Consider the following 19,913-nt stretch of genomic DNA (forward strand, 5'->3'; position numbering starts at 1 on the left):
ATTTGAAGTTCAACTAAATATATATATATATCAGCAATCTCAAACAAAAACAAAAAGTTGTGGGACTGAAGGTCTTCCGAACACCAAGAAAATGGACCCAAAAGAAGTTTTCCATACTTATTTATTTAGCATTAATCATTACAAATACACACATTTCCCTGAGGAAATTAACCAGTCCAGCTTTAAAAAGAACCAGTGGCTGAACATTTGCTTGTGTTTGATAACACCGTCCTCGAATGTAAATTAAAAGGACTCACGATACAAAACCAACAAGCAAAACTAAAGAGTAACAACGTGTACTGAATGACCTCCAGTAATCAAACACTCATTTTTCTAACGCATTTGTATCCTAGAGAACGGCAGATATGACATGAAAATGGCCCCACGTATGACAAAAAAAAAAAAAAAAACCTAAAGCACATTTATAACTGCAATTAAATTTAAAGAGTGACATGACGGATATTACAGTGTTCATCTGCAGGTGTAAAAGTGAACAAAACCGACATAAACAAATGTGCATAAGGTGCAGGTTACGGTGACAGGATTGAATGATGTTCTCCTAGTTTAGCAGTGAACTACTGCCTCCTAGAGGAAGAGAAACTGATTGCCACACCACACAGTTCTGATCAAGACAAACCATTTAAATAATAATAATAATAATAAACAAACCATCAGCATTGACAGTAACAATAATTAAAAAAGAAATAATTTAACATCCCCAATCCCAAAATTCAGCATCGCATTCACATTTATTAAGGACATACAGGTTTAAAAAAAAAAAAAAAAAAAAAAGTGGTAACACTTTAAAATAATAAACACTATAAATCATTTATTAAGCATTAGCAAATAATGAATTCATTCTCTGTTAAGCATAACTCTACATTAATAAAGGTCAACAAGCAGTTTACAACTGCAAATACAAATGCTCTATTCTTGCCTCATAAGCACCTATAATGTGTTTAATGATTGTATTTTCATGCTTCGTTAATGATTAGTTTTTTATAGTATCGCATTATTTACAAACTAGTTATTTGAGAAGAGTTGGGGTTTGTAAGGTCATTCAGAATAAGCTAGCAAATGATTAATAAACTATTCAAATGAACATTGTTATCTTATTATTCAGGCATATACTAATACTTAATTAGCATGTTAATAAATGCTTCATTGACTCATCTTCATCGGGTTTTGTGACCTAATCTAAAGTGAGGGCTATTTATGCTTTATAAATAATTCATAATTAAAGGCTCTGTTATATTCTAAACAGGGAAAAAATGTCTTTGATAGTTTGTATCTATTTGAAGATACACAAATGAAACTGCATCGAATGAATAATAAATCTTTGCAATCTTATGTAAAATAAAATGACTATACAGTTTAAACATTGCTAAATAACATTGAAATGTTGCATCATAATAGATTGTTGAATTAATATATTGTTGTTGTTGTTTTAGCCAATTTTGTCTTCTATTTTGACACTCCTGTTATTCAGCAATGTTTAAACTTTACAGTCATTTTACTGATAAGATTACAAAGATGTACTGTTCAGTTGATAATAAGCCTTTAATTGTCGTTTAAAAGGCATTTATAATTCATAAATCATCCTCAATTTAGGATGAAGATGAGTTAATAAAGCATTTATTAACATACAAAATACCTATTAGTATATGCCTGAATAATAATATATAAATGTTGATTTGAATAGTTTATTAATCATTTACCATCTCATTCTAAATGATCTTAATAAACCCGAACTACTCTTAAATACAACTGATTCGTAAATAATACAATACTCAATTTAGTCATGAAAAATGAATCAGTGAAGTATGAAAGTACAATTATTTAGCATATTTTAAATGTGTTTATATGTCAAGAAAAGAGCATTAGTATCTATAAATGTAGACTTAATGCTTAACAAATAACAAATTCACTATTTGCAAATGCTTAATAGATGATTCATAGTGTGTAATAAAGCATTACCAAAAAAGTAACAGTATAATAACTACACGCTATGAATCATTTATAAAGCATTAGCAAATAGTGAATTCATTCTCTGTTAAACATTAAGTCTACATTAATAAATGTGAGCAGTTTATAACTGCAGATACAAATGCTCTATTCTTGACTTATACTAATATAATAGTGCATTTGTATGTTTATTAACTCAACTTCATCCAGTTTTGTGACCTAATCTAAAGTAAGGACTATTTATGCTTTATAAATCCCTTATAAATGACAATTTAAAGCTCTAGTTAGCTATATTCTAAAATTAAAATAAAATAAATGACTATTCATTTATATCTATTTGAAGATGCACCAATGAAACGGCATCAAATGAAAAATCTTTGCAATCTTAACTAAAACAAAGTTACTGTGCAGTTTAAACATCGCTAAATAACATTGAAATGTTGTGTCATATTGTTAAATGACTATATTGTTCTAGTTTTATCCAGTTTTGTTATATTTTGACACTCAAGTTATTCTGCAATGCTTAAACGTTAGTCATTTTTCTTTTTAGATAAGATTACAATGATCTGAATGATCTTGCAAACCCCCAAATACTCATACAAATGAACTGCAAAGAATGCGATACTTAATTTAGTCATGAAAAATTAATCAGTAACAAAGTAGGAAAATACAATTATTAAGCACAATATACAAGTGCTTATAAGTTTGCATTTGTATCTGCAGTTATAAAATGTTTACTAATGTCTATTAATACAGAGTTAATGCTTAAGAAATTCACTATTTACTAATGCTTAATAGATGATTCATAGTGTGTAGTTGTTATAAAGTGTTACCAAAAATGTTTGCTTATCCATCCGGGCTCAGTAGATGGTCTGAACAAATTGCTTTTGTTTATATATATATATATATATATATATATATATATATATATATATATATATATATATATATATATATATATATATATATATATTTAGACCATTTCACCTAGCAAAGGTGATTATTTATTGTCTTGTTCAAGGAATGCCCAGCAAACGTATTTATGATATAAACAAACTCAGACATAATACAGATGACAAGACGACATCATTGCAAAGATGTCAGATGATCAATACCATTTCAAAACATCAAACAGTACCAAGGCATTACAGAAATGGAGCAATAAAAAGACAGATTCAGCCCTTTATCAGATTAATTAACAAAAAAAAATGCCCCAAACAGCAAAATCAATCGAAGTTAACTTGAAGACCAAATAAATAATTACAAACACATAAGATCTGATTGTAGGAAAACTGTATGAACTTCATCGCTGTGGATTATTGAAGACAATCTATGCATCATATTTTAAGACATACATGTGCACAGATGTCTTCATCTCATATAATAATTATTAATTCATGAAGTGCTGCTGATATGGAAGCTTGTTTGTTTGCCACAGGATTACATATATAATTGGTTTTACTGTGCCCTTGTTATACATGTATATGCACTGACTATATTATTAATATATTGTGCATAATTACATGCTACTATCCCTAAAGCTAAGTATACAGTAAGTGCATGATGTTAATTAATATTATTCAGTACGAGTTAAACGATAACAAGGACACCGCAATAAAAAAAGAAAAGAAAAAACAACTCACAATTCTGATTTTTACAGTTTATACCAAAACAAACATGGAAGTCCGTTAACATTACTAAATAAAAAAATAAAAAAAATAAATACAAAGTAAAAAAAAAATTATTAAGTCAGAATTCTGAGTTGTAAAGTTACAATTCTGATTTATTAAGTCAGAAAGGAAATTCTGACTTACTAACTGGCAATTCTGACTTTATAACTCGGAATTGCAACTTAACTCGGAATTCTAATTTAACAACTCGGAATTCTGACTTACTCGCAATTCTGACTTACTAACTCGGAATTCTTACCTACTAACTCGGAATTTTGACATACTAACTCGGAATTCTGACTTACCAACCCGCAATTCTGACTTACTAACTTGGAATTCTGACTTAACTCAGAATTGCGACTTAACTCAAAATTCTGACTAACTAACTCGGAATTCTGACTAACTCGCAATTCTGACTTATTAACTCGGAATTTTGACATACTCGGAATTCTGACTAACTAACTCGCAATTCTGACTTTAAAACTCGAATTGCGACTTAACTCAGAATTGCGACTTACTAACTTGCAATTCTGACTTATTAATTCAGAATTCTGACTTGACAACTCGGAATTCTGACTTAACTTAGAATTGCGACTTAACTCAGAATTCAGACTTACTTACTCGCAATTCTAACTTAATAACTGGCAATTCTGACTTTTTAACTCAGAATTCTGACTTAACTCGCAATCTTACTTTATCTCCGATTTCTGACTTCATAAGTCACAATTCTGACTTTATAACTAGGAAATTTTGACTTTATAATTTTTTTCTTTTTTTTAATTGAGTGGCGGGAACAGGCTTCCATAACAAATCTGAATTGTGAGATCTGAATCAGATTTGAAATACATTATTGAGATGCTATTGAATATTCAAACTCAAAACGGAGTTAAAAATGATCACGACACTGCAATTTCTTAACTTTAACTGCAACTTTAACTTTAAAAAAGCTCAAATTGACAAAAAGTACTTTTTATTGCATGATGTAAACTGATGTTTTATTTTTAATAGTAAAATTTTACTATTAACCATTTTAATTTGTATTGATATATTTATTAAATATAAAGCTAGCATATGAAATGAAAACTAAGCAAATCAGTATGACAACACTGACTTCGATGAAATGACCAACCAGATCTCAACACATACACGAGTTGGGTATTTAAATGAGCGACAACACAAACTTAGTATAAAAGAAGTATACAGAAGAAAAATGTAGGTGATGACCTGATATTGCTTAGTGGTTCATTTCAGGAGCAACATGTTAAAAAAATTGCAAGAACAACAGTTCTGCACTGAGAAAAGCCTGCAAGTTGAGCACAGTTGAAGTGCGCTGCATAAATTATGCAAATAAAATCGCATCTGGAAAAAACAGAAGGGATCTCCAGCATTACATTGAGCCTTCCTTGTGCATTTTCAGATAAAGAATGCTGTATTTGTTTCTTAAATTAGCAGCAAAACTCTTAGAAAGTCATGCAGAAGTAATACTGTGAACTAACCAATTCTGAGTGATTTCATTGGCAGCCTGATTTGATTTGGATTGCAATAAAAAGCGACATACAGTTTTCAGATATGAAGTCTTCACTTCCTAAAGCTCTACCAATCTTCTGAATTTTCCCAAAGAACACCTAAGACCCCCTTTTCCCCCTATCCCAATGCAATTCCCAGTGTCATTGCAAACAAAGATAATCAGAGATGCCGTGCTGTTGAGTAAATCAGGTCTCAACAGTTGCAGCGATGGATGGACCAGATACTGCGTCAGGAGACATAACACAAACCGCTTTCACAATGTTTGGCCTTTCACAACTGAATCCCCACCTCGATTCTTCCATGGGAAGAGATATGCAAAGTAAAGATGACGTGAATATATATATCATTAATACATCTACGTCGATATATATTTGTCAAAAAACAAGCTGGCTTGGAAATGACGCTGGATCTCGGATTCGGTGAGCCACTAGAGTTTGGTTTGTTCCGCATGCATTGATGGTTTCCTATGCATCTGCATGCAGCCTCCTGTAGAGATGAAGCGCTGCCGACTACTATTCAAGCACAAAAATCCAGAGCTTCGGTGATATTTGATGGTAATCATCTAAAAGAGCCACATTTGGTAATGAGTTCAATCGTTTTGCGGTCTACATGATGCTTTAAGGGAATATCGGTGACGAGCCGCATGCCCGGGGGGGGGGGCGGAGCTTCTACAGTTCCCAGCCTGTAAACTCCACCCATTTAAAAAAGGAAACAATCTTGAGCAGCAGAAGTGAAACAAACAAACAAAATAATCCAGGAAGAAAGACAGCTCTCCCCTAGCAGGTTTTTGGTCTTTTCGTAATTGTTTTTGACAGTGTTTACAGAAATCCCTGGTGGTTTGGACGTGCAATACGGAGTGTATTTACTGCTGAAAGAAATGCTAGGAAATCGCCTCGATCTGGTAGGAGCAGTCATCTGGATGTAGGGCGGGTTTGGCTTCAGTAGTGCTCTTGGGTTTGGGGGGCCAGTCAGGATCTACGCTTAATTCTTGTGCCAGATGCATGTAGCGTGCCTTGGGAACTTTTCTTCGCCGGCAGCAGAGCCAGGAGAGGCATTTAGATCCATACATGTCTATTCCTCCCTATAGACACACACACAATGGCATGGAAGAACAAGGAGGAGAAGATGTATGCATTTTCCACATGTTCTTGACAAGACAGAATTTCAACCTGTAAATCAGGGGTCACCAATCCTGGTCTTGGAGGGCCGGTGTCCATGCAGGGTTTAGCTCCAACTTGCCTCAACACATCTGCCTGGATGTTTCAAGCATACCAAGTAAGACTTTGATTAGCTTGTTCAGGTGTGTTTGAATAGGGTTGGAGCTAAAATCTGCAGGACACCGGCCCTCCAGGTACAAGTTTGGTGACCACTGCTGTAAATGTTAAACGTGGTAAGTGAAATGAGATTCATATTCATCTGCAGAAACGATGTGAGAGCCTTTGGTTTGTTTTGTCATGCCTTCAAGCACATGCAAGGGAAATGAATGTCTATTTGAATTAATGCCAAAATTCAAATGGTGTGTATTTCTTTGCTTTAGCTAATCTTAAGCTCCAAATGGCATTAAATAAGAATGTTCCGGGTTCAAGTCTATGGCATGCTGTCAGTTACCACAGAAAATAACAACTGGCTTTTATTTAAAAGACAAGCAAATGTGGTGTATAAAGAGTAGGACAGGGATGAAGTTAAAAAGACACTAAATATGTCTGAATTGGGTTAAAGTCCATGGCGCACTCCTAATTCTATTTTTGTAGTACCCCTACCCCTTTCCATTGACCCTTAAAACAGAGTGTGAAGGGGAAGGGCTTCAAAATTTACCTCTATGAAATGGGACAGCACTACAGCACCTGCACACGTCATCATGTCATCATAATCTCTGGCTTCATAAGAGATCAGCGACCGCGACTGCTGTGGTTATTCCAGATGTGTTATTTTTTGGTATTTTTATCTTCAGGAAATCACTGAAGGGATATATTATGGTAACATAAGGATATAATGTGGCAATAAGATCATAACTATACTGCACATTTACACAGTGGCCATATTCTTCCATGTAAATACACAAAAAAACAACATTAACATTATAGCAGACACTGTAAAAGCTCATTCACAGCCTCTAGACTTTTCTGACAGGGTATTTGAGTGTCATTGAGTGGCAGAAAGCAATGGGACCGCTATACATGAGTTATGATTATGGATTATAGATAGCGAAATTTAGCTGTTTTTATTTTAAACGGTAAAACACGAATGTCGTTATGAATGTATTAAAACATGTGCTTGTTGTCAAAATTCGTAATAATCACAAAAAAATACTAATTTGTGGATCTCCTTACTTCCGGGTGCAGCTGTGGCTGGTGTATTCTGGGAAATTTTCTTACCCCTTGGTTTCCAGTGTGGACCTGAAAAATCTCTGTTTGAAGGGGTATCTAGCCCTTCCCCTTAGCCCTACGCCTTCAAGCTTAAGAGAATTGGAACACCCCTACCCCTTCATGGAAATGCACAAAACGAGAGGTGGGGGGAGGGAAAGGGCTAAGGGGTAGAATTAGGGCTGGGCCCACATGAACCAGAAGCTGCAACCATTTTTATTTTTTTTTGTATTGTGACACAGTTCCTAGAGAAACGGAATGTTAAATGAGAAAACAGTAGGTATTGAAAATTGAAAGTTTAAATTTTACTGTCTAGAGGGGTTCATCTAACCAGTTTAAGAAAATTTGGGACCCATTAAGGAATATATAAGTATATTGATCTATAGTCAAATTGATTCTTTTTTTCCCTAAGTGCAAAGTAGAGTGTATTGTTTGATTGTACAATTGTAGTTTTTGTTAAGCCACATTTTTATTTGTTGGTTTTTTTCTCTTTTTCACACTTAAGTTGATACTATTTATACTTTTTGTAATATAACTGTTTTGGTTTGTCATTTTTTTTTACTGTAATTTGTCATAAAAGTCATAAAAAAGAAAAAAGTGGGTGTGGCTTGTTTTTTCTACTGCAAGCTGATTGGATGTAGTGAAGTAGGCATTCCATTCCAAAAGATTTGAATAGTTTACTTTATAAGAGTTATATTAGAACCTAACAGACTCCTCCTCATCATCACCTTTCTGTTCATGGTCAAAACTGACATTTAGAGGGGCGTGGTTAATTATGTTAGCCACGCCCAATATCTCAAAATCACAATCTGGAAATTTAACTGAAAACAAACAGAATTTTCAGATTTTAAGCTTGAATTATAAGAGTGAACTTTTTTTTTTCTTAATGACATGCACAGTTGAATTGTTCACCACAAAACTGCCAATGTGAGCTAATAAAAACATAGCTAGTTTTGATTTTATTTGCACTTTAAAATGGAAATTGTGTGACTAAGGTTGCTTACTAACCTTGGAAATAGAGTAACTAATACTGCTTACTACTAACCTAGGGCACAAAAAAAAAGTTTATACATATAATTTAATACAAAATGTGCTGATAGAAAATGTATTATTATAATAATTTTAATGTTAATAAAAGTTCAAAAATATAAATATCAGATTTAGAATTTATTTAATATTAAGTAATGTCTTGTTCAATGGACGTCATTTTTACTTCATTACTTAACACGGTTTTTGCTTTTATACTCTGAAAGAGGAGTGAAAATAATTTTTGTGGTAAAGGATGGCAGGCCACAGAATCTGTCAATGGAAACTGTTTTAAACCCGGAACATTCCTTTTAAGGAATATTCCAGGTGATCTGAAATTTTAAATCTACTTTAAGAAGGGAAAAGCTTTTTTTAGTATCAATATTATTTTTCACATTTTTTTTTTCAGGGACTGTAAGCTGAAATGAAATAAAACAAATGTAAAAAATACTTTCTTGGAGACATAGATCAAATTTAAGTACTAAAATTACCAAAACTGAAAACAAAAAAGCCAGATAAAACATAAAAACCTGAACTATAAATATTAATTAACAGCTCAAAATATACTGAATAGACTCATTATGTACATAATAAAGTAATACTAGATAGCACCTGCTTAAAGACACCACAAACGTGTGATGTAACATCTTACATGTGCTTAACAAGATACAATATCCCCCACATTAATTAAATCAGTAACCTGTAACCAGGCATTTGTCAACCTAGAAAAGTAGCCTCTCACTTTAAAATGATGATTCAAGCAATAAACAGTTATTTGTGGCACTTGACAGCAGGCCACAGTCTCATTTTGAACCCTGAACATTCCTTTAAAGGAGTATTCAGAGTTATTTAATGTCTATGGCAGCTTGATTAAAAGAGTTCAAATTACAGTACATACATTTGGGACTGGTAAAATTCTTATATGCTTTTGAAGCCATTTATGCTCACCAAGACAACGTTTACTTTTTGTGAAAAACATTCTTTTTCTAGAAACATGAAACATTGTTTTTTGTGTGAAACATCATTCCAAGAATTTAAATAAGGGTCCTATTTTTTTAGACATTTTAAAAATGTAGTACATTTCTTTAAACAAAGCTGATTTTACAGCAGGTATCATTTCAGTCATTTATGGAGGCTTGTTTCTGCAACAAATTACTAATTTAATTGCAAGTTTTGTTTTGTAAGTCAATATTTAATATTTATCAATATTACAGAAGTTCACATTTCAAAATTCTGACTTTTCCCTCTAATTTAGAAGTTAATAACAAAATTCTCTGAAAAAAGTTATTGAGATATGAAGGCAGATTTGTGAAAAAATAAAAAGGCAGAATTTTGAGAAAGTTATATTTCAAAATTAAAAGACAAGTCAAAAATGAGAGGGAAAAAAATAACTCAATTGTATTTTTGTGTTATTTCCCAAACAAAAACCAGTTACAAGAAATATTTATGCAACTCTGAGAAAAAAAAAAGTTAGAACTGCAAGATGTAAGTTTAGAAATGAAAAATATATATAAATAAAATGCAATTACAAAAAAACTCAAACAAATAATTTGCATAACATAACTAAACATAAAAAACAATAAACATTACACTCTATAAACAATTGAGAAATTTGAGAATTTTGAGAAACTCAAATTCCGAAAATAGAGACGAGTCAAAACTGAGTATGACTAAGAACTCAAATGTACGTTTTTTTTTTCATTATCGCCTTTACAAAAATCTGTTAAGAGAAATGTTTATGCAAGTTAAGAAAAAAAAATAATAAAATAAATAAATATTGCAATAACAAATTAATTAAAGTCAGTATTGCATAATATAAACTCTAGAAACAAACTATTGAGATTTTTTAAAAAGGGTTGGGAAACTCAAATTGCAAAAATAGACAAAGTCTAAATTGAGGAAAAAATGAAACTCAAAAATTTTTTTGTGTTATTGCCTAAACAAAAATAAGTCACAAGAAATATTTATGCAACAAAAAAGAAAAAAAAAGTTAGAATTGCAAGATGTAATCACAATTGCAAATAGTCAATTTTGCATAATATAAACTATATAAACAAACAATTTACATAATAAACAGATTCTATAAAATTTTTTTGAGAGTTTTGAGAAACTCAAATTCCATGAGAATATGCAACTTTGAGAAAACAAAAATTTTGAATAGCAAGATGGAAGTTTAGAAATGGGGAAAAAACAATTACAAATATAAACTCTATATACTTAATTTACATAACAACAATAAACAGAAAATAACAAACAAAACTTAATTGTAGGTTTTTTTACATTATCGTTACAATATGTTTTTTTACATTAACGTCTAAAAAAGAAAAGGAAAAATACGCAATTACAAATATCAAAGTCGGTATTGCAAAATATAAGCTCCATAAACAAACAATTTACATAGTAAACATAACAATAAACAAAACTCTGTAAACAAACTATTTTGAAACTCAAATTCCAAAAATAGAGACAAGTGTCAAAACTGAGGAAAAAATTTACTGAATTGTAAGATTTTATGTTAACGTCTAAACAAAAAACAATTACAAGAATTATTTATGCAACTTTAAGAACAAAAATTGCAAGATGTAAATGGGAAGAAATTTGCGATTACAAATATCGAGGTTAGTATTGCATAATATAATCTCTGTAAACAATCGCACGAAACAAAAGTGCAATTTTGAGAAAAATACAGCAAGACATTAACAGAATTGTGAGAAACTATTAAGTTAACTAATTAAAATTGAATTTTGTGATAAAGATTTATTTATTATTCCTGCAGCAGAAACAAGTCTCCATCATCTGAAAGAATACCTGAAAATCTGACCAGTCATTTGCCAATGCAAACTCAACACTTAAGTTAAAGAACCAGAAAACCCGAAGCAGCTTTCCACAGACATTAAACTTGCAAAAACCCGGAATATTCCTTTAACCAAAACCAGAAGCTTCATCGACACACAAAACACAACATATCAGAACTTTAGTGCAAGTTTTCACCGTGTTAGATGTTAAAACATTGCTCATTTAGCCACATACCTGCACCGTCATCCCAAACACGCAGTTTAAACAAGACGGAGTAGCGCACACACGTATGCAGTAGTTGCAACTACAGAAGGAGCATTAGAGGAAAATGGGGGGGAAGTGGGGTAATCAGAGTCCCCACAAGGGGGCACTAGAGAGCGTTCAGAAAAATCATGTTGGCGCATGCAAGGCCAAACGTTAAAACAGAGTGTTGGGTGTGAGGGAGAGAGAAAGAAGGAAGGATAGTGGGAAAAGAGTGAAAGTGAGAGGGAAGGAAAAAGGCGGAGTGGACACCAGGAAGTGAAAAGGCAACGGTGAACTGAAGTGTCAGATTTTTTCCCAACCTGTGGTATCGGGCCTGCAGGGGAGACGCCATAGCTTCCCTGCTTGTCTCTGCTGAACACATGCTTCCATAAGATGACGTCAAGCACGACGGTCTAAAGAATAATCGCAGTAGGGCGGAAAGAATGAAGAGAGCTACGGATCACATGGCTAGCAAAAGATTTATGGTCATCATTTTGTGTCTGCTTGTTCCTGGTCAAGAGCAAAACTAAATACATTGCTTGAAAGGGCAGTGATTTATTTATTTATTTTGGAACTGTGTGTTAGTTCAGGAAAAACAGAAGAGGGCAAGAGATTTTTGTTGGCTTAGAGCTGCACGTTCTTGATTTAAAGTATTGTGGGATCTTATTCCTAAATGACAATGTCTATTATACTTTGGCTGATAAAATCACAGCAGATCTGTATTTGACCAACAGTTATCAACTATAATGATTATTATATGAATGTTGTGAAAAGTTGTATTTTCCCATAACTACTGGCAAAACAGCTTATAGTTTAGATATAAAGGCGTCTATGGTATCAATTAAAATATTGCAATCTTGAAGCGTTATATTAAATTTAACACTGTTATGCCAGTAGATGCAACATATAACTGAATAAAATCGAGATTTGTTCAAAAACACTTATTCATACAGCAATGAGAAGCGATATCTTGATTAGTTGTTGAATAATTCACTCAATTTTTCTATGTGTGTCTGCACTTGTGATAATTGAACGACCAAATGACATTAAGTTTAGAAATGTCATTAGAAGTTTAGCTAACAGAACAAAAATTGCGTTACACAATAAGTTCTTTTTTTAGCTTTAGACTTAAAAGCACAGTATGTAATTTTAGCCACTAGAGGGCATGTATACACAGCAAACAAAGGCAGAATCTGATAACAGCTTTTAGTTCAGATATAAAGGTGTCTATGGTAGCGTTAAAAAAATGTGACACTGTTACTATTATGCCAGTAGGTGGCGATATATATGAGCAATATCACACTCATAGCAGTGCGATATGGCTGTATATCGGCACTGGTGGAAGAAGTGCGTTGGTGCCCCCACCAGTGCCGATATACAGCCATATCGCACTGCTACGAGTGTGATATTGCGTTTATATAACAGTTTGACGGCATAATTGTGTATATAAAAACAAAATCTAACATGGAGAGCCTCAAAAACCCTTTTGTATGAGGAACTACTTTCTTCCGGATTCAAATCATAAGCTGACAGTTAAACAGTTAAGCGTGCATCTTTTAAATTTTAGATCTGTAGTGTCTGCTTTTCTTGTTGGATGTATGTGGGCGGAGTAATACACAAAGGGTAAAGAGTAGGGATGTAACGGTATCAGAATTTCACGATACGGTAATACCTCGGTATGAATGTCACGGTACGGTATTTATTGAATCATTTACAGGAAAAAAAAAAACTTTTGAAAATACTCCAAAAAAGTGCCAAAAGTGTCAATGACATACAAATTAGTCATCTATCTGTTAGCTTTGAAACAGGAACTTCAATTTTAATAACAAAAAATTATTAAACCATGTAAAAAAAATAAAGTTTCAATTTAGTATTGTTGAAAACTCATCACATTCAACATTTAATCACTCACTTAGATAGAGATGGGTTTAAAGGAAAATTATCATATAATTATAATCTGGTAAAAGCTGGTATCTCTGGGCATTTACAATGTCCCCTGCAACAGAAAAAACCCCTCTCATTTGGGACTGAGGTTTCTGGGACAAGAGAGATATGACTTGGTCCATGTTGACAGCAGTGGGGTAACGTTGTGCATTGTCTTTCCCCCACTTGAGAAGACAAACCATGAGTGAGATAGAGGTCTCTTTGCGGTACAAGTCAATGTCTGCATCAATATGAACAGTGTGCTGTGTTTCTGCAGTCCCCATGACTGTTATTAGTCGTATTCCCCAACTTGCAGGCACGTGCACACATAGGGCTCAACCTGTGAAAGTGCACATGCCCTTTTTAGTCTTGGATAGAAAATGCCCTTCCAAAACGATCAAAAGTGCCCCCGCGACGCGACACAACCTCCGTCCAGTCCAGCCCTTCAGTAGGCGCGCGATAACACCTCTCTTGAGTATGCGCGCTCAACCCCCCCTCGGCGCTTTTTCAATACGCGCGCCACAACACAGCTGATCAGAACGCGCGCGACAGCACCGCTATTCAGCACGCGCGCGGCGACAACACCCGCTTTAGGTTCGATCATTTCCATCTTTTTTTCATCTCCGCTACTAGCAGCACACTCCATTTCCGCATTACTGGATCTGTAGCGACAACAGACCGCAAAGGATTATGGCCACGCCGGGGCTGATGGGAAATGAAGTTTCAGCTACCTCCCGTTTGCTTCATTCGCCTGAGCAAATTTTCTCAGAAGACCTATAGTTTTACCGAGTCATGCGACTTCGGTAATATCGAAAAAATTTAATATTGCGGTATGACGGTATTTACAATACCGTTACATCCCTAGTAAAGAGGCTGTAGGAGTTCTGATATTGCAGAATATCGCACGGCTATCAGCCAATCAGATTTGAGAACCAGACAGAACTGTTGTATAAAACTGAATAAAATAGAGATTTGTTCAAAAACACTGATTCATACAGTAATGAAGAGCAATGTTTGATTCGTTGTTGATTAATTCACTCAATTTGTCAATTTGTATGTCTGTGCTCTTGTGCAAAATGAAAGACTGAAAGACTTTTTGAAAATGTCATTAGTAGTTTACTAAATGAAACAAAAAATGCATTCTAGATAATCTGTGAATCTTTCTTTCCATAGCTATAGACTTAAAGGCACAGTGTGTAATCATTGCCACTAGCATAAAAAAAAAAAGCATAATCTGATGACATTTATAGTTCTGATTTAAAGGTGTCTATGGTAGCAATTAAAATAATGTAATCTTGAACCGTTATATGAAACTGTTTGTTATATATATATATATATATATATATATATATATATATATATATATATATATATATATATATATCATTAGTAGTTAATAGTTTACTGTATAACAAAAATTGCGTTCTAGATAATCTGTGAATTTAAGTTGTCTCAACCTCTTTTTTCCATAGCTATAGACTAAAATGTCAGTTAATCGCTTTCTTTTCATAGGTATAGACTTAAATGCACAGTGTGTAATTTTTGCCACTAGAGGGCGTGTGATCACAACAAACAAAGGTATAATGTGATAACATTTATAGTTTTGATTTAAAGGTGTCTATGGTAGCAATTAAAATAATGTAATCTTGAACCGTTATATAAAACAGTTGTGTACATACATATACACATGCATACATTTCAAATTCAACAGAAATGTCATTAGTAGTTTACTGAATAACAAAAAATACGTTCTTGATAATCTGTAAATTTAAGTTGTCTCAACCTCTTTTTTCCATAGCTATAGACTAAAAGGCAGAGTATGTTATTTTCACCACTAGAGGGCGTGTATTCATAACAAACAAAGTAAATACAAAATAATCTGATGAACCGTAACACTGAGGCTGTTTTCATGACAACGATGTAGCCAAAAACACAACAGTTATTTCTTTCACTTTAATAAAAGTTTCACATTTTACACAACAACTATTTTAAAATGATTTTTAATCTACTCTGCCCTAAACACTTGGGGTTATCAAAAACCTTTACTTTGAAACCCATTTTCAGATTTATTTAGGTTGAAAACTTTTGTTGTGTTTATTACATCCTAAATGACTCATGTTCATGCTAAAGTATTCAAAGATTTTTAGCACGGTAGCATTGAGGGTGTATGATGTCATTAGCACTAGTTAAAATTTGAACATTCGGGATAATGACAGTACATAAGGTAAACCCATAAAGCCCCATTCCCACATGGCGTCAGCGTCAACGATTTTCATTCACTTCGAATGGGTGACGTCTACACTGCAAAAAATGCTTTTCTTGCTAAGATTTTTTGTCTTTTTTCTAGACTAAATATCTAAAATTTCTTATGCTAAGAAGCATTTTCTAGACAAGAAAAACATTATCTTGTTTCAAGAAATAAAATGCCAATATTAAGTGAGTTTTTCCTTAAAACAAGCAAAATATTCTGCCAATGGGGTAAGCAAATTAATCATGTTTTCTCTTTTGACGTAAGATTATTTTGCTTACCCCATTGGCAGATTATTTTGCTTGTTTCATGAAAAAACTCACTTTATATTGGCATATTATTTCTCAAAACAAGACAGTATAATTTGCTTGTCTAGAAAATTCTTCTTGATTTAGGAATTGTTAGATATTTGGACTAGAAACAAGACAAAAAATCTAGGTAAGAAAAGCATTTTTTGTAGTGTAGCGTTGCCGAACTGAATTGTCGATGCATTGGAGCCACTTGGTCACCAACTTTCCAAGCGCCAGCCAATCAGATAGCTGTGTGCAAATACCCCAACTCAGTCTGTAGCAGATTGCGGACTAATTTCATTGGCTGACTCTAGGATGATCACATCAGCCCCAACTTTAGACACGCTCTCTGTCAAGCATTGACGCTGAAGCCCTGTGTGAATCGGGCATAACTGTTCTAGTGATTTTTGGATATTTTAATTAACAAATCTTACATACTGTGACTTTATGTTGGAATTACAGATAAATTACATGCTCTTTTGACTAGCTGCCTATTCAAAAAATCATGGGAGAATCATCTTCATTTCAAAAGTTTAACCAGAATCGTGCAGCTCTACTTCATTCTGGACCATGAGCATAAACGAGATCACATGATTGGCTGCTGAACTCTAGTGTTCTATTGATTGACAGGTGAAAGAGATCGGCTGAAAGGGGCGTGACCTTTCGTCAACACCAGGAAGTAGTCAGGATCTAAAAGGCAAAGCAAACAGCCGCTATGCTACTACAATAATTGCTGGCATGTCTGAATCATGGCAAGAATAATTTGACCCTTTCTTAGGGCTGGATTCAGAGGCAGAGGAAGCTGCTGATGATGTTGCTGCTGAATCAGACGCGTTGTACAATTCGCCAGTTGTATCTGGTCAAAATTAAACTGGTCCTGTATATCAGCCTTAGCAGAGCAGATAACATTTAGTTCGTATCAGGATGGGAAAAACAGTTTACTGAAATTTACTTAATGATTCTCATACATTTTAATGCAACAAATAACAAATAGATCTGCTTACTATATTAATGAAATGTCAATTTTGAAGCTCATTCGAGTCATATTATATATTATAAAATAAAAATATATTTAAATCTATATGTATATTTACTTATTTTACTTAAATAATAACCAGCTTTTAATTCCAAACCATATTATTGTCTATGTAGAAGTTTATGTATATCCCATCAAGTATAATACATTCATTAGCTTACAGCAAGAGCAGTGTGTTATGACCCAGGCTGAAGGGTCCACTTCACCTGACTGTCACATCCTATCAGTCCAATTATCATCTATATTACAGTATAGTAGTAATTACCCCAAATATATACTGTGTATGATCTAGAAATAAAATTGGCTAACCATTTCATTCCCCCAACCTTGACCAGATTAAAATGCACTTGTTTTATTATGTGAATATCCATGTGTCTTATGCTTACCTCAATGATGACGGACACTATGGTGTTGGCCAGTATTATAATCACCATAGACACGCGCCAACTCAAAGGAACACACACCAGCTGAGGAGAACGTGGAGCGTTAGAAAAATCTAATAAAAACATACACCATGTTCAACAGTTCAGAAAGGTTAAAAACGAAAGACGTTAAATAAAATAATATTAATATTTGTGAAAACCAGGAAACGTTTTGAAGCAGCATAATTGCTTTCAATCTCTAAATAACATCAAAATGTCTAACTGAGGGTGCTTTCACACCTGTGAATCGATTCAGTTGTTCCGAAACAGAGATTACAATTGTTACATTGTTGCTCTTTGCTCTTGGAGCGGTTCGCTTTCACACTGCAAAGTTTCTAATCGGACCAAAAGAGCTAAAACAAGTCACGTGCGAGTAAACTCTCCTCACATTGGTCAGAGTGTCAGGGTTTATTTTGCAGCGTCCCGCTCAGCTGTCAGGAGAGGTGGTGGTTTGGTGGTGATTGACAGGGTGCGCGCGTGTGATGTGTCTGAGGAGAGACGCGGTGGGGAGGGGTGAGAAGGGTGCGCGACAATGCCTATTTGAGTACCGGGAGGAAGTCGCAAGATTACCGGGAGATCATCACTCGTTTGCGGGCATCCAGGGACTCGCGAAACTTCCCGCCCTAATCATAATTCTCTCATCATATAGCCGTAAGCCTTATACATATCCATAAAACACTGTGATATAACCGCGCTCGGATCGGATCGCTTTCTCACTGCAATCGATCCGCTCCAGGGTTCGTTTCAATCGAGCCGAGACCACCTCACTCAAGCAATCTCGGAGCGATTACTTTGGCGCGGAACAGAGCGCGATTGCCCTGTTCACATATGCCAATTGAACCGCGCTAACTGGGCAAACGAGATACGTTCCGAAACAAAAGTGTAGGTGTGAAAGCACCCTAATAGTGTTTTCTAGATTATGGAAGACCTTGAGTGACAATTATCAAAGCTACTGGACATATACACTTACCAGCCACTTTATTAATGTACACCTCTCTTTAGTCATTTTCATAGCGTACTTGAAGCCACTGGAAGTCTTTTATCTTAAATGGTGGATTAACATTCAGCACATGATCACTAATAAGATGTGCCATTATTAGTAACTTTAGGTAAATCTGTCAGTATTATTTTCATTCTCTTATGTTCAGCGCTTTACATTTTTGCCATTGTAGCTTCTGTCATCTGAAGGCAGAAGGCATTGACTGAGTGATTGATGGCTGATATTAACCAATCATTCCCGTTCAGTTCTAGAGCAGTGAAGACGGGGAAAGTATTTCAGGCTTTTTTTTACTACAGCGAGTTTACATAACAACTGTTTATCTGTTCCTGAGTGCTGCGTTTGGCGTTTTTAGGTGAAAAGATGCATTCTGCATTAATGTCTCCAAAATCCGTGCACGTGGTGAGGATTTTGCTGTGAAAACAGTGAAAATTTATGCACTCGCCCAAATGCTTGCAAATATATTTTAAGGTCGCATAGATAAAATTTTGTGTGCAGATCAAAACGGTTGAGCCCTAGCATCTTTACTTGTTATTATTTCCTCATAATAATAATAAAATAAGGAAGTTATCATCAATCACAATACAAATTACAGTGAACTCCAAAAGAACTTGTCTTCTCCACCAGCTGTGAGAAAAAGACATTATAACGACACAGATCACTGAGCCTATTCATGCCAGTGTCCCATGGAAAAAAAAGTGATTGACAGGTGGTAATTTGTGTGTAACTATATTTATTGATGATTTGGTTATGGGTAAAGCAAACACCATGTGGGTCGGGAAGTGAAAACGGTAGGCTACAATTAATTAATTCGTGATGAATTAATTGATATTTAACAATGACCCTCACCCCCCGCCTACGACGACAATGCCATCACCCATCACGATGTTTTACATTAGACATTGTACGATGCCAAATTGGTCAACATCGCCCAACACTAATACTCAGGTAGGGCCCAAAGTAGATATCCCCATTTTACGCCCACAGAACTGCCGCTCACTGGATATTTTCTCTTTCTCAGCCTATTCTATGTGATTGTGCGTGAAATTCCCAGTAGATTAGCAGTTTCTGAAATACACAGACCAGAAAATTAGGCACCAACAACTGTGCCACATTCAAAGTCACTTAAATCCCCTTTCTTCCCCATTCTGATGCTCAGTTTGCATAAATGCATTGAGTTTCTGCCATGCGATCGGCAGATTCAAAATTTGGTAAAGGAGCAGTTTGAGAGGTGCATCTAATAAAGTGGCTAGTGAGTGTATCTGAAGGACGCCAAGGTATAAAGATGCAAACATACCTCTAAAAACTTGTAGATTCCAGAGATTGGGAAAAACATGATGAAAAACATGAAGATGACGAGAATTAAAGCAGAGAGGACAAACGGCCCTGAAAAAGAAAAGAAAAAAA

General features: G+C 34.4%; 1 protein-coding gene across 9 annotated transcripts in view; it reads right to left on the bottom strand.

Annotated features, from left to right (window-relative positions):
• Positions 1 to 4,602: 4,602 nt before the first annotated feature.
• Positions 4,603 to 19,913, bottom strand: part of atp13a3 (ATPase 13A3) — a 97,826-nt gene continuing 82,515 nt past the window's right edge. For 3 of the 9 annotated variants that reach the window (XM_073916923.1, XM_073916927.1, XM_073916928.1), the window contains exons 31-34: positions 19,804 to 19,892; positions 17,474 to 17,554; positions 11,911 to 12,003; positions 4,603 to 6,243 (exon numbers count right to left, since the gene is read on the bottom strand). In XM_073916923.1, coding sequence (XP_073773024.1) covers positions 6,043 to 6,243; positions 11,911 to 12,003; positions 17,474 to 17,554; positions 19,804 to 19,892 — 464 coding nt within the window. In that variant the 3' untranslated portion in view covers positions 4,603 to 6,042. Of the gene's footprint in view, positions 6,244 to 10,256; positions 12,004 to 17,473; positions 17,555 to 19,803; positions 19,893 to 19,913 lie in introns of those variants that run through there. The other 6 variants (XM_073916924.1, XM_073916929.1, XM_073916930.1 and 3 more) reach the window with 2 other exon arrangements.

This window comes from Danio rerio, chromosome 11, assembly GCF_049306965.1.
Source record: "Danio rerio strain Tuebingen ecotype United States chromosome 11, GRCz12tu, whole genome shotgun sequence".
NCBI classification, from domain to species: domain Eukaryota; kingdom Metazoa; phylum Chordata; class Actinopteri; order Cypriniformes; family Danionidae; genus Danio; species Danio rerio.